Below are 12875 nucleotides of genomic sequence, written 5' to 3'. Positions count from 1 at the left end.
CATCACCGCCTATAGGTGTGATTCAAAGCTCTGCAGAGAGAAGAGGGAGATGAAAGTGCCACGAGATGCTGAAAAACAACTGGAGAGATCGTCCAGGGCTCTGGCCTTGCTATGCAGCCAACCCTGGGTCAGTCCCCAGCACCACATAGGCCCTGCTAGCACCACCAGGAGTGATCCCTGAGTGCAGAGTCTGGAGTGAGCCTTGAGCACCGTGGGGTGTGTGCCAGCCTCCCAAACTCCTCCTGAATGCCATAAATATAGAAGTTATAATGCTGGGCAGAAGACAGGGACACGGAAGAGGTCTGAAGGAGCCTCAGAACTAGCGCTCCCGGATAGTCTAGCTCAGGGCAGAGCTGTAAAATGGCCAGTTTGCTATCCAAAGCATTAAAGTTTGATTAAAATGAATCATCCATTTAATCCACTTATGATGGAAAGATTCATTGGACCAGCCTCCTGTCTGCCCAGAGAGTTGATATGTTACCAAGGCTAATTGTTTTTTAAAATAATACAGACATCAGATAAAATTCTCTTAGAGTTTTTAAAGAAAGATTTCTTAGTTTTGCTTAATTAAAAAAAAGTGTTTCTAATGTTTTGATAGTAGAATGATGCATTTTATATTTGATTTTATACTTTGTGTTTTACTTGATTCGGGATTATGTTTTACATGATTTTTTTATTTAAAAATATTGTCTCGGAGCTGGAGAGATAGCACAGCGGGTAGGGCGTTGCCTTGCACGCGGCCGACCCGGGTTCGATTCCCAGCATCCCATATGGTCCCCTGAGCACCGCCAGGAGTAATTCCTGAGTGCAGAGCCAGGAGTAACCCCTGAGCATCGCCGGGTATGACTCAAAAAGCAAAAAATGGAAAATAATAAAAAATAAATAAAAATATTCTCTCATTTTAATATTTAAAGAAAATCTCTTCCATACTGAACTTTTTCCCACATGCACGTATGTGATGCTTTGAGCTTTATGTTCCCAGCCTGGGGGAAACACATATCAAAGCTGTAGCATCATCATCTCGCTCTAATACCAGGGTCACTGTTGAGAGCTCCTGGCATCAGTTCGAAATTTCTTGTTTGAATTTTAGTGTACTGATATTTGTTGATATCCTTGTCTATATTTTCTTTCAATGAATAAACTTTTTAGTAATAATATTTTTAAAAAAGAAGTTTTGGCTAGCTATTATTTTCGTCTTCTCTTCCCTTTGTTGATGTCACTGTCAGTGTTGGGATATCTCTGCTGGCATATTTGTCACAGGGTTCCTGGACTGGTGAGTACTTGGTCACAGGCTCACACGCACTTGGTCGCATTGTGCTGGACTTGCACTCTGGGACCTGGGGTGGCACTTGACGAAACTGGGGTGGGGCCGTGAGTGCACTCCCTCATATGTACAAGGCATCGCTTTACCCCTGAGCCACATCCCGAGGCCCCAGGAATAGCTTTCTTGGCTATTTTGGTCTTAGACTTTGGTCCAATATTTTTCTCTCAAACCTTTATCTGCCATTATTTGTGCAAAGTTCCCCATTTCCCTTCCTCCCAGGTCAATTATGCAGTTTGTAATCCAAGTACAGGTCTATTTTCTCTCCTTTTTTCCCCCAGTCACTCAGTTCAATATAAAGTTTGCCCTGCTCTCTAGATCATCCAATGTGGTAATATAATTGACAGTTTGGACTGTTTGGGGTTTTTTTCCGAGTATGAGGGAGACCTCCCACATGGTGCTGCGGGCCCAGAAACCACCTGGAGGCTACTGAGTCCCGGTGTGAGGGCTGAGACTGCAGTGCCTGGGCTTTGTGTCACAATGCCACCGGGGCTTAGGGGGTCCGGTGGTCCTGTGGGCCAGCAAGGCCACACCTAGCGGTGCTGGAGAAGGACTTGATGCCATGGAAATTGATCTCTGTGCTTCCTCCTGGAAGCTGTGTGCCAGCCCTTGCAGCTGTTTTCGGTCGGGGTGCTGTCAGTTCCCATAGCATGGGTCAGGGTTGGGTTTCAGTGTATTTGTGCTATGACTGAAAATGTGAGAGTCAGACTGTAGTGCATCTTCCTGATAAAAGTCGGGAACTTTTTGTTCTAGAATGGCCCCTAGCACATTGGACAGGAAATCAAATGAGTTGACGCTTTTTATTTTTCTCACTTCAAAACTCTAAGAAAAATAGATGTTTTAGCTTTTATTGTACTCTTAACTACTGTTCTTTTTATTAAAGAACTGTTATTTATAAAGTCATTGATTGTTAAGTTTTAGGCATTTAATTTCAGCACCAACCCCACCACCAGTATCAACTTCCCCCAACAGTGTTCCCATATTCCCTCCCAACCCAGACCCTCATCCCTCAATGACCATTCTTGACAGCAGATACTGTGTGTTACTTATCCTGGATCAGAATTAGAATGGCCTGATTGATGCCCATGTTAGTGATGTGGACCTTTCCCAGAGGCATCTATCAAAACCTTGAGACTGACCTCTTCGTCTCTTGCTTGTTCTCTTGCATTATGCATGTACCGACCTCATGGAGAATGATGTAATAGGCTTTAATACTCTTTGTCCAAACACGCACCACAGAGCTCTGCAGGCACGACATACTCAATAAATGCTTGTAGAATTGAGTTATGTATGAATTTACAGCTTTCTATTTTATTATGGATGAAAACATGAGTAGCCCAGATTTGTTTTAAAGTGAATTATTTTTACAAAAGTAATACACAGATACCATTTTAAAAAATTCTGTGGTACTTACTGAAAACAAAATGGATTTAAAAAATAGTGAACTCCGAGTCTTAGCACCACCATCATGAGCCCGCAGTGTTCCTGGGGGCAGCAAATCAGCCCTCCTTCTGCTCTGCACCCCTGGTCACCACATGCTCCAGTTCCTTGAGAACCGCCTGTGTCTGTGCTTGCTTTCTGCTTTCCTCTCTCGTGTCCTACCTTGCTTTGTCCCTTTCTGTCCCTTTAAGGTGTTAGGTTTAGGAGAGGAAAAGAAATTTGAAGTAGTTTATAAGGTTTGACTTGTTACCTAAGTAGCCCCCCCACCCCCACAACACACGCACACACACACACACACACACACACACACACACACACAGCTTAAGACTAATTTTAGTGATGCACATATTGTTCAGAAACTTTGGTAAACGTGCAGTGTTACTTTATCCACCTCACATCATTCCACATTCTACCATGATCTTTTCAGTCGGGTTGAAATGGAAGCTGGGTCCTCATATGAATGTTGGTTTGCTCTAAACGTTCACGTGCCTCACTTTTGAAAATATTCCCCATAATAAAAATAGTAGGTACATCCCAGAGAGGATTTAAACTTATAGCCATGTGGTTCATTGTCTTGCTTTGTTGTCTTCCAGAAAGGAGAAAGTTGGCAAAAGAGTCTGAAGTCATTTCTATTGATGAGCTCAAAAGTCTACTAATACTCGCAAGAGAGCGCTTTTTAGATCATTTTAATAAACTGATTCCTAAAATAGTTCCAGCACAGAGAGAAAAAATGGAAACCCCAAAGGTACTAAGTGGTAAGTGTTTTAATGTTCTTTTTGGAGGTATATGTCACGTGTATGAGTTATTATTAAAATGAATTAAAATATTTATCATATCAGAGCCTTACAAATTTAAAGTCATCAATAATGATTTATATCATAATTACGTATGTGCTTTATAGAGAAATGTAGATATATATATAGAAATATGTTTGATGAGCTATTTCTCATTTAAACAATAATGAGCTTGATAACTTCTAGTACGTTGATACTTCTATGTTCAATATAATTGTTTTTGAGTAGGGGGAAAACAGGTTTTTGGGGGAGGAGTGATTAGAGTTTGGATCACACCCAACTTACGATTTATTTTAGGCTCTGTGCTGAGGGGACCATATGCAGTGCCAGGGATCGAACCCAGGTCAGATGATTGCCGAAGCCATTTCTGGTTGTATTTTCAAGATACCCAGGACCATACCCAGTGATGATGGAGGTTGAGGCCGGATTTTCAGTTATGCAGTGCTGGAAATCAAACTCAGGACCTTACTACGCCATTTGGACCACATCCACTATCTGGGAGAAACGTTTTTTTATGATCCTGGGCAAGAGATTGGGTTGAGTGTGCTTTGTCTGTGAGAGCCTTGAGTTCCATCTCCAGCACTGCATGGCCCCGTGGGGACTGGCTGGGAGCAACCCCACAGCACAGAGATGGGAGTAACCCCCATCACTGCTGGGTGTGGCCCTAAGTAAGCAAGCAAAAAGCCAAAATGAAAGTGATGCCTCCTAATATTTTGCTTACCTTGTTGTTAGAATGGGTAGATTTCTATTGTTTTGATAAGGTGAAGAAAGTAGAGCACAGGTAAATACGATGTTTTTAAAGCTACTTATAATGAGAAGCTATACATTTGCTGTTCATTTAGCAAGAATAGTCACTGCCCTTGACTGGGAGGATGAAATTTAATTCTCTATTAACTTGCATTTTTTTCGATTTTCCTCTTTTCTACTATTGTGATAAATTGAAAAGTGACACTTGGTAAGATCTAATAGGAAACCTTTTGAAGATTGCCTAGCAGTTTTAATTTTGTTTAGCATAATTTTATTTTATTTTTGACCGTTTTTTGTAAGCTCAGGGATTGAATCCAGGGTCTGACCCATACAAGACAAGCTCTCTCCTGGTGAACTACTTTACTACGTCTTTTACTTGGAGGTTGGATAGGTGGTAGTCAATGAATACTCCTAGTACAGTGCTCCTGGGTTCCTCCTGGCAGTGCTTGGGCGACTGTGTGGTGCTGGAGAATCAAACCCAGCTTCCTGCATGCAATGTGTGTACACTTAACTTTTGAACTATCTGCCTAGCCCTGCCTGGTATTTTTTTTTAATCATTATTTTTTTAAATTATAGTTTAGGTAACATGGTTATAGTGGTGTTCAAGTTTTATACTATTGCTATATAAAGTCATTTCACATCACTGCCACTGAAGTGTCTGTGACCCTCCACACCTTTCACTTTGCCATCTCTGGTGTGATTTTCCTTCACCCATTATTTGTTGATTGGCAGTTACAGTGCTGGCTGCTTTCTCGATCAGCCATCACCCATCATCACCCATATATGCAAGACTCCACCTATGTTCCCATGTTACTGCAATCAGTCTACTTGTTCCCATCACCCCTGCCCCCCAGCCTGTCTCTCAGCTTTGTAATTGCTTGATATTGTCTATGCCCTTGATTTGATTCTCTCTGTACCACTGGTGAGTGGTAGTGTATTTTCCCCTCTGCCTCTGACTTATTTCACTCCATGTGATCCCTTCCGGTTCCAGCCAAGTTGATGCAAATAACATTGCATGACTTCATTTGCTCCTATCCTCCGTGGTACTTTGAATGTCTAGGCTATTTTTTTGTTTTAATTTGAGCAGAATTATTTTTTATTTTATAGGGTAATAAGAAAATGACCAAAGAATCAAGTCAGCAGTAACATTATGTGAGCACTTTTTCCTAATGTTTAGCAATTTGAAGGTACTCAGAAAAGTAAAGTTTTGGTCATGATTTTCAACAGGCTTTACCACATTTCTGTTGCAGATTTTATGCCCATTATTTTTTTTAATTTTTTTTTATTAGTGAAACACCATGAGGTACAGTTGTAGATTTACAATTTTTTGTGCTTGGGTTTGATTATACAATGATCAGATACCCATCCCTCCACCAGTGCCCATTTTCCACGACCATGGATAATATCCCCCCCACCCCCATCCCCCCATCCCCCCCTGCCTCTGTGGCAGGGCAGTCCCCTGTGTTTTCTCTCTCCTTTTGGGTGTTGTGGTCTGCAAAAGAGGCATTGAGTGGCAAACATGTTCAGTCCATAGTCCACTTTCGACATGCATCTCCCTCCTGGGAGGATCCTCCAAACACCCTTTATTTGGTGTTCCCTTCTCTATCTGAGCTGCCCTTTCCTCTAGAATGCCCAACTGGCCACTAAGCTATGGAGTAATCCTCCTGGTATGCCCATTATTTTTGCAAAAATGGAGAAAATGATATGTGACAGTCTGTGATTCTTTTTTTAAGAAAAAAACAATTGAATTGGGGGGCTGGTGCAGTAGTACAGAGGGTAGGGTGTTGGTCTTGCATGTGGCCAACCCAGGTTCTATTCATGGCACCCATATGGTCCCCCGAGAACCAGCAGGAGTAATCCCTGAACTCAGAGCCAAGAGTAATCCCTGAGCATCGCTGGGTGTGGCTCCAAATCAAAAGAAAATTAATAATAATAATACAATTAAAAACTGCATTGGGATTACTTAAAAACAAGGTGCAATGATTACCCTAATGCACTAAGAACAGTTATTAGTGAAACATGGTCTAAGCTATTTGAGAGTAAAATATAAATAAAAAATGATGTTCAGAGCTTAGTATCAATAGCTAGACTGTGAAAAAGTTCAAATCTCAGTCTTATCAATTGTTACAGAATATCTTTGGGAAAGTTATTTAACTTTTTTTGTGTGTCCCTCATGTTTAGTATGGATAATACCGTTACTCATTACTCAGGTTACTGTGGGAATTCAATGAGTTGATGAATGTATAAAACACTTAGAACATAATAAATGACACAAAAAATGTGAGCTGATATTTGTATAATAATCATCATTATCATTGTTTCCTCATTACAAGGTGAATAATAGCAAGTGAGAGTAATAATGACAGAAGGCAGTTTATGGTTACTTCTCAGTGGGGCTATTTTCAGTAAGTGAAAGAACTTATCACTTCTTGGCAACATCATGAGCTTTGGAGCCAAAAATATTGAAGTTGAATTCTGGTTCTGTAGCTAGTTTGTTGTGTGATCCTGGACAGATTCTTGAACCATTCTGAACCTCCTTTCTCTCTCTTTTCTTTCTTTCCTTTCTTTCTTTCCTTCCTTCCTTCCTTCCTTTCTTTCTTTCTTTCTTTCTTTCTTCTTTCTTTCTTTCATTCTTTCTCTCTCTTTCTTTCTTTCTTTCTTTCTTTCTTTCTTTCTTTCTTTCTTATTTCCTTTCTCTCATCTTTCCTTCTCCTCTCTTTTTTTCTTTGTTTCTCTTTGTCTCTTTCCTTCTCTCTCCTTTCTTTGTTTCTTTCTTTTTTGCCTCTTTCCTTCTCTCCTTCCTTCCTTCCTTCCTTCCTTTCATTTTTCTTTCCTTCTCTCCTCTCTCTTTCTTTTTCTTTTTTTCTCTTTCGTTGTCTCTTCTCTCTCCTTCTCTCTCCTTTCTTTGTTTCTTTCTTTTTTGCCTCTTTCCTTCTCTCCTTCTCATCTTTTTCCTTCTCTCTTCTCTCTCTTTTTCTTTATTTCTCTTTCTTTCTTTGTCTCTTTTCTTCTCTCTCCTCTCTCTTTCCTTCTTTGTTTCTTTTTTTATTAAAAATTTTTTTAATAGTGAGATATCATGAGGTAGAGTTTCAGACTTACACATTTTTGTGCTTGGGTTTCAATTATACAGTGATCACGTACCCATCCCTCCACCAGTGCCCATTTCCCACCACCACGGATCCCAGTATCCCTCCCACCCCCATACCCCCCATCCCACCCTGCCTCTGTGGCAGGGCATTCTCTTTTGTTCTTTCTCTCTTATTGGGTGTTGTGGTTTGCAAAAGAGGCAATGGGTGACAATCATGTTTAGTCTATAGTCTATTTTTCGCATGCTTCTCCCATCCTGGGAGGATCCTCCCAACACCTTTCTTTGGTGTTCCCTTCTTTATCTGAGCTCCCTTTTCCCCTAGTATGTGTGGTTGGCCTCCAAGCCATGGAGTAAAATTCCTGGTACTAATCTTGGCCATTCTTGGGTGTTAGTCTCCTATTTTGTTACTTTATGTTCCCCAGATGAATGCAATCTTTCTATGTCTATCCCTTTCTTTCTGAGTCATTTCGCTTAACATGATACTTTCTATGTAGTACCACTTGTATGTAAATTTCGTGTCTTCATCTTGTCTAACAGCTACATCGTACTCCATTGTGTAAATGGACCAAAGTTTCTTTAACCAGTCATCTGTTCTCGGGCACTCAGGTTTTTTCCAGATTCTGGCTATTGTAAAGAGTGCTGCAATAAACAGACAATTGCGGATGTCACTTCGACTGTACTTTTTTGCCTCTCTGGGATATATTCCCATGAGTGGTATTGCTGGATCAAATGGGACCTCAATTTCTAATTTTTTGAGAATCCTTTGTTTCTTTTTCCTCTTTCTTTCCTTCTCTCTGTCTCTTTCTTTCTTTCTCTTTCTCTCTTTTTCTCTTTCAGTGAGGAAATACATAGGTTGCGCTGAAGTTTAAAAGAATTAATTTGTAAGTTTCCTATAGTGTTGCTCAGTATAAAATAAGCATTGTAGGCATGCTGGTTTGATAAATGAATAAGAATTTAGAGGAGTCAGAATTGAGTAGATGATCCACAGAACACTGTTAGCAGCCAAGGGATTTTCTGTAGACCATCAGTAGTTTGTAGGGTTTGGACAAAGAGGAGGGGAGGGGGTTTCTAGGTAGGCTAGCCACATAGGTGAGCTGCAGAGAGAACTAAGATGGAGAGAGACTGGCTTAATCAGGATTTGAATAGTAACAAATCATTGAAAGATCAGAAGGGCTCAAAGCATTGCAATAACGTTAATAAATGGAATGCATTTTACAAAGAATTGTACAAAGTCCCAAGACATTGTTACCACATTGAATTACAAGAGTACTCATCTTAAAACATGAATTGTATCTCTCTCCATGACTCACACCTTTGTGATTGCTTCCTGTTACACATGGCACTGCACTATTTATGTGAACTGTAAGTACCTAAGTGATCTCTGACTTTCAGCTTCTCCCAGTGCCACTTTCGCTTTGACAGTCATTTCTTAGGAATCTGTCATTCGCTTTTTCTCCCTTTTTTCTGCTTTTGGTTGTTGTTTGTTTTGTGTGTAGTAGGGTGGGGGTGAGGAACATACACCCAGCAGGGCTGAGGGTTTCTCCCAGCTCCAGCGTTTAGGGGTGTCTCCTGTTGGTTCTTAGGGGACCACACTGTGATGTCCCCAGACCTCCTCCTGCATGCAAAGCATGTACTGCAGGCCCTGGGGCCTCGTTCCTGCCCTAAGTCTGCCTTTCAATGTCTTCTCTGCAACAGCCTTTTCTAGGTCTTGCTGAGTATAAACTGTTTCCCGACATAATTCTTCCCTGTAGTTTTTCTACACATAATTGTCGCATTTTACATTATGGACTCTAGGTAATTACTGGCTAGCTGGCTGTCGTCTTCTCTCTAAACCCTGTATTCCCTGTGTTCCTATTTGCTTTCTCCATTCTGTCACGAGCCTGGCACTGTTGCTTGCACAGAGGACTAAGCACTGATAACAATGAAATACCTCCTGAAGTTTTCTAAACCTGTTCTAAAATGTGCTGCTTCGTGACTTTGAACATGACTCCCAAGAATGAAGCTGTGATGTGAAGCAGCCCTCAGAGTTTTTGTTTGAATGCTTATATCTGCATGCCCATTAGGTAGCAGAAGAAGCAGGAAGGTTAATTTCGTTCCGTCTTTCAACCCTGTATTTGTAGCCATGCATATTAGAAGTTATTAGTAATTGTTAAGGCTGATCTGTTCGTTCTTTATAAAAACTCTTCCATGTATAACAAAATCAGGCTGGAGGAAATGTCTTAATCCAATAATTTTATTTACCATTGCCTCCAAATTGCTAAAGGTACTACATAAATGGATTTCCTAGATAATTCTATGAGGTCATAATTTTATTACTTCAAACATTTTAATGCAGATCCTTTGGTATTTGTATAATGCTTTTAAAAACAGAGTATCCCCATTATAATGTACTCTTTTCTTTGTGATTTATCCAGTATAAGTATATATGGCCTGCAAGGTCTTTGGCCCTATGTGTGTATCTGCAGTAACGTTTCCTTTGTGATTTGTAGCCAGCCCACCTCCCCTTTTGTATTGCTCTTACTTTTTTGTTTTTTGATAAAGTGATTGTTTTTATGTTTTTGTATTAAAGTACTATTCGTGGTTTTCCTGAGACCCTTTGTATGCATTTTACTTATCTGCATGTTTCACTGTCCTGACAACTATGTACATGCAATATGCAATATTGTATTTTATTTTGCTGTAAGAATGACATTAAATTATTCCCACCAGTACATAGAATGTATGAGTGTTTTAACCATCAGCTCCTTAATAAGTGATTTATAGATTTGTAGCTTTCATACTCAGTTAACAGTGAATTGTAATAATTTGGGCAGCTAATTTTTACTTTTGATTCAAATGACTTGCGTTATTTTGTGAACCTAGCAGGCAACTGTTTGAACTGCTAATACTTGCTTTCTTGAGACATATTTTAGTGGAAAGCCATGTTAAACAATGGAAAGCAATATTAAAAAGAGATTATTTGTTATAGATCACATTTTGTAAGGTCACCGGTATTTCATTACCTTACTAAAAAAGGGTACTGTGGTATATGTGTAGTGAATGTTTGGTAGGAGTATTAAATACTGATGTTAAAATTATTTTGAAACATTCAAGGCTAAATAGCTTAATATGAAAAGGGAAAAATAACAGTACTTGGCCTCTGTTTCCATTTACGTTTAATTTTTCTTTCTGTTTAAAATGTCTTTTATTGGGTGGGAGAGAGAGCCTAACGGACTGAGTGAAAGCTTTGTATGTAGGATCTCCAGGTTTGATTCCTGACAAAAAGGTTCCCTCAGCACCACTGTGAATAAACCATGGGCACTGCCAGATATGGCCCTAAACAACAACACAAAATTCCCTCCATTATAATATGAGATTTTTCTGCTTAAAATAGTTTTTGGGTTTTGGTTATTTTGTTGTTACTGTTTTTTGTTTTGGGTAACACATGGTTGCTGTCAGGACTTACTCCTGGTTCTCTCTCTGTGCTCAGGGTCACTCCTGAGGCTCAAGGGACCTTCTGGGATGCCAGGGATTGAACCTGACATGCAAGCATGCGAGCAGGCACCCTACCTCTATACGATCCCATCCCTTCCAAAAACCTTTTCTATGGCATTTTGCATAGTTCAGGCAATCAAAGACATAATAACTTTCTGTGGAACATTTTTTGTGGTATTTTTTCAGTTTAGCATGATTTAATGCAGAAATGCATGTTTATGTGTAAGCATGTGTGTGTGTATATAGATGTATATGTATATATATATTTGTTTGCATTTATATGTAGCAAAATTCAGTAAGTCAGTACTTTTCAGGACTTACCTGGTTTTCTTTCTCTGTAGATGTCCCAGTCGCACCTGTTTCCTCAAGTTTAATGGAGAGTAATCCCTTAGAATGGCCCGAAAGGCATGTTCTTCAGAATTTGGAAACTTTTGAAAAAGCCAAACAGAAAATGAGGTAACATTTAAATGGCTCAGACTCTTTTTTTTTTTTTTGAGTTGAGAAATAACTGATATGATAGTACATTTTAGGTGTGAAGCATAATGATTCGATACTTACATCTATTACAAAATGAGTCCTGTGGTAAACACAGGAAAGTGGTTAGTGTTCATTACCCCAGAGTTACAAGGTTGTTTGTTTTTTTTTTTAAGGTCTTTTTTTAAAGAACTTTTAAGGTCTACTCTAAACTGCAACCTGCCAATATATGAGATGGTATTTCATTCATTTCTATCAGTTTGTCACTGGTTTATAATACTATAGAGTTTATAGTCTATAGGGGTATTGTATCACATCTTTCATTGTGTATGATCCCCGCCCCCCCTACAACCGCCACCAAAATTCTAATGTCTTCTCCCTACTCAGAGACCACACTGCCATTTCTCCTGCCTTTCTCTTTTCTTCCAGAGGTGCTATAGTTTTCACTGAGTGTGAGTTTGTTTTGCTGTTTGTTTTTTCCAGTTCATTTACGTTTGTCAATAGTATACTACATAGGCTTAAAACCATCTAGTAGTTGTCTTACACTCCCTGACTTATTTAATAACAGTAATGGGGGGTGGGCAGAGAGGCATTGCTCAGAAACCCCAGGAGCCTCTCCTGGCACTTACCTGCCAACACAGTCAGGGGTTTAATACAATGACGGGGCGGTTGGGGGTGGGGGTGGGGACACAATGCTGCTTGAATATATAAGAAAAATGAGTAAGAAAGATAATAGTACCCTCCTTTGAATCACTATCAGTTGTTTCTGTTGTGCATTCTTGTAGAGTTCTTATGACAACTTGAAGAAGTACAGTTAAGTGTTTTCGTTTTTTTTTTTGTTGTTGTTGCTTTTGTTTGAGGGGGCTGTGGGCTCCATCTAGTGATACCCAGGAGTGCTCCTGAGTCAGTGCTTAGGGGACCATATGGTGCTAGTGATCAAACACATACTTCTTGCATGCAGAGCTTCCATTTGGCCCTTTGAACTTTTCTCCAGCCCAATTTTTAATTTAACCATTCAAGAAACAGATCAGACAAGTTAAAAGTCCAATTAATCTTTACAAGATCGCAAATGATTAGAGGAATATTTAGCTTTCAGTCTTGGATTTGTTTTTCTTGATTCACTTACCAAAAAATTGAGCACTTGGGGCTGGAGCAATAACACAGCAGGTTGGACGTTTGCCTTGCACGCGACCAACCGGATTCAATTCCCAGAATCCCATATGGTCCCCTGAGTACCGCCAGGGGTAATTCCTGAGTGCAGAGCCCAGGAGTGACCTGTGCATCGCTGAGTGTGACCCAAAAAGAAAAATCAAAGACAATTAAAAAACACCCAATTTTTGAATACACTGACATCTCCCCTCAATCATGTGATCATCTAATCTTTGATAAAGGTGCAAGTAATGTGAAGTGGAGTAAGGAAAGTCTCTTTAACAAATTGTGCTGGCATCACTGGACAGCCTCATGCAAAAAAATGGGCTTAGAACTCTGCCTAACACCATGTACAAAAGTAAGATCAAAATGGATTAAAGACCTCAAC

At 39.9% G+C, this 12875-nt stretch overlaps 1 protein-coding gene across 1 annotated transcript in view; it reads left to right on the top strand.

Moving 5' to 3' along the window:
- Window positions 1–12875, top strand: part of MTBP (MDM2 binding protein) — an 86235-nt gene that overhangs the window by 42701 nt on the left and 30659 nt on the right. The window contains exons 14-15 of the mRNA XM_056110582.1: window positions 3355–3516; window positions 11206–11320. Coding sequence (XP_055966557.1) covers window positions 3355–3516; window positions 11206–11320 — 277 coding nt within the window. The remainder of the gene's footprint in view (window positions 1–3354; window positions 3517–11205; window positions 11321–12875) is intronic.

Source organism: Sorex fumeus, unplaced genomic scaffold (assembly GCF_029834395.1).
Source record: "Sorex fumeus unplaced genomic scaffold, SorFum_2.1 ptg000002l, whole genome shotgun sequence".
In the NCBI taxonomy this organism is placed as follows: Eukaryota; Metazoa; Chordata; class Mammalia; order Eulipotyphla; family Soricidae; genus Sorex; species Sorex fumeus.
This window is presented reverse-complemented; position numbering and strand designations above follow the sequence as displayed.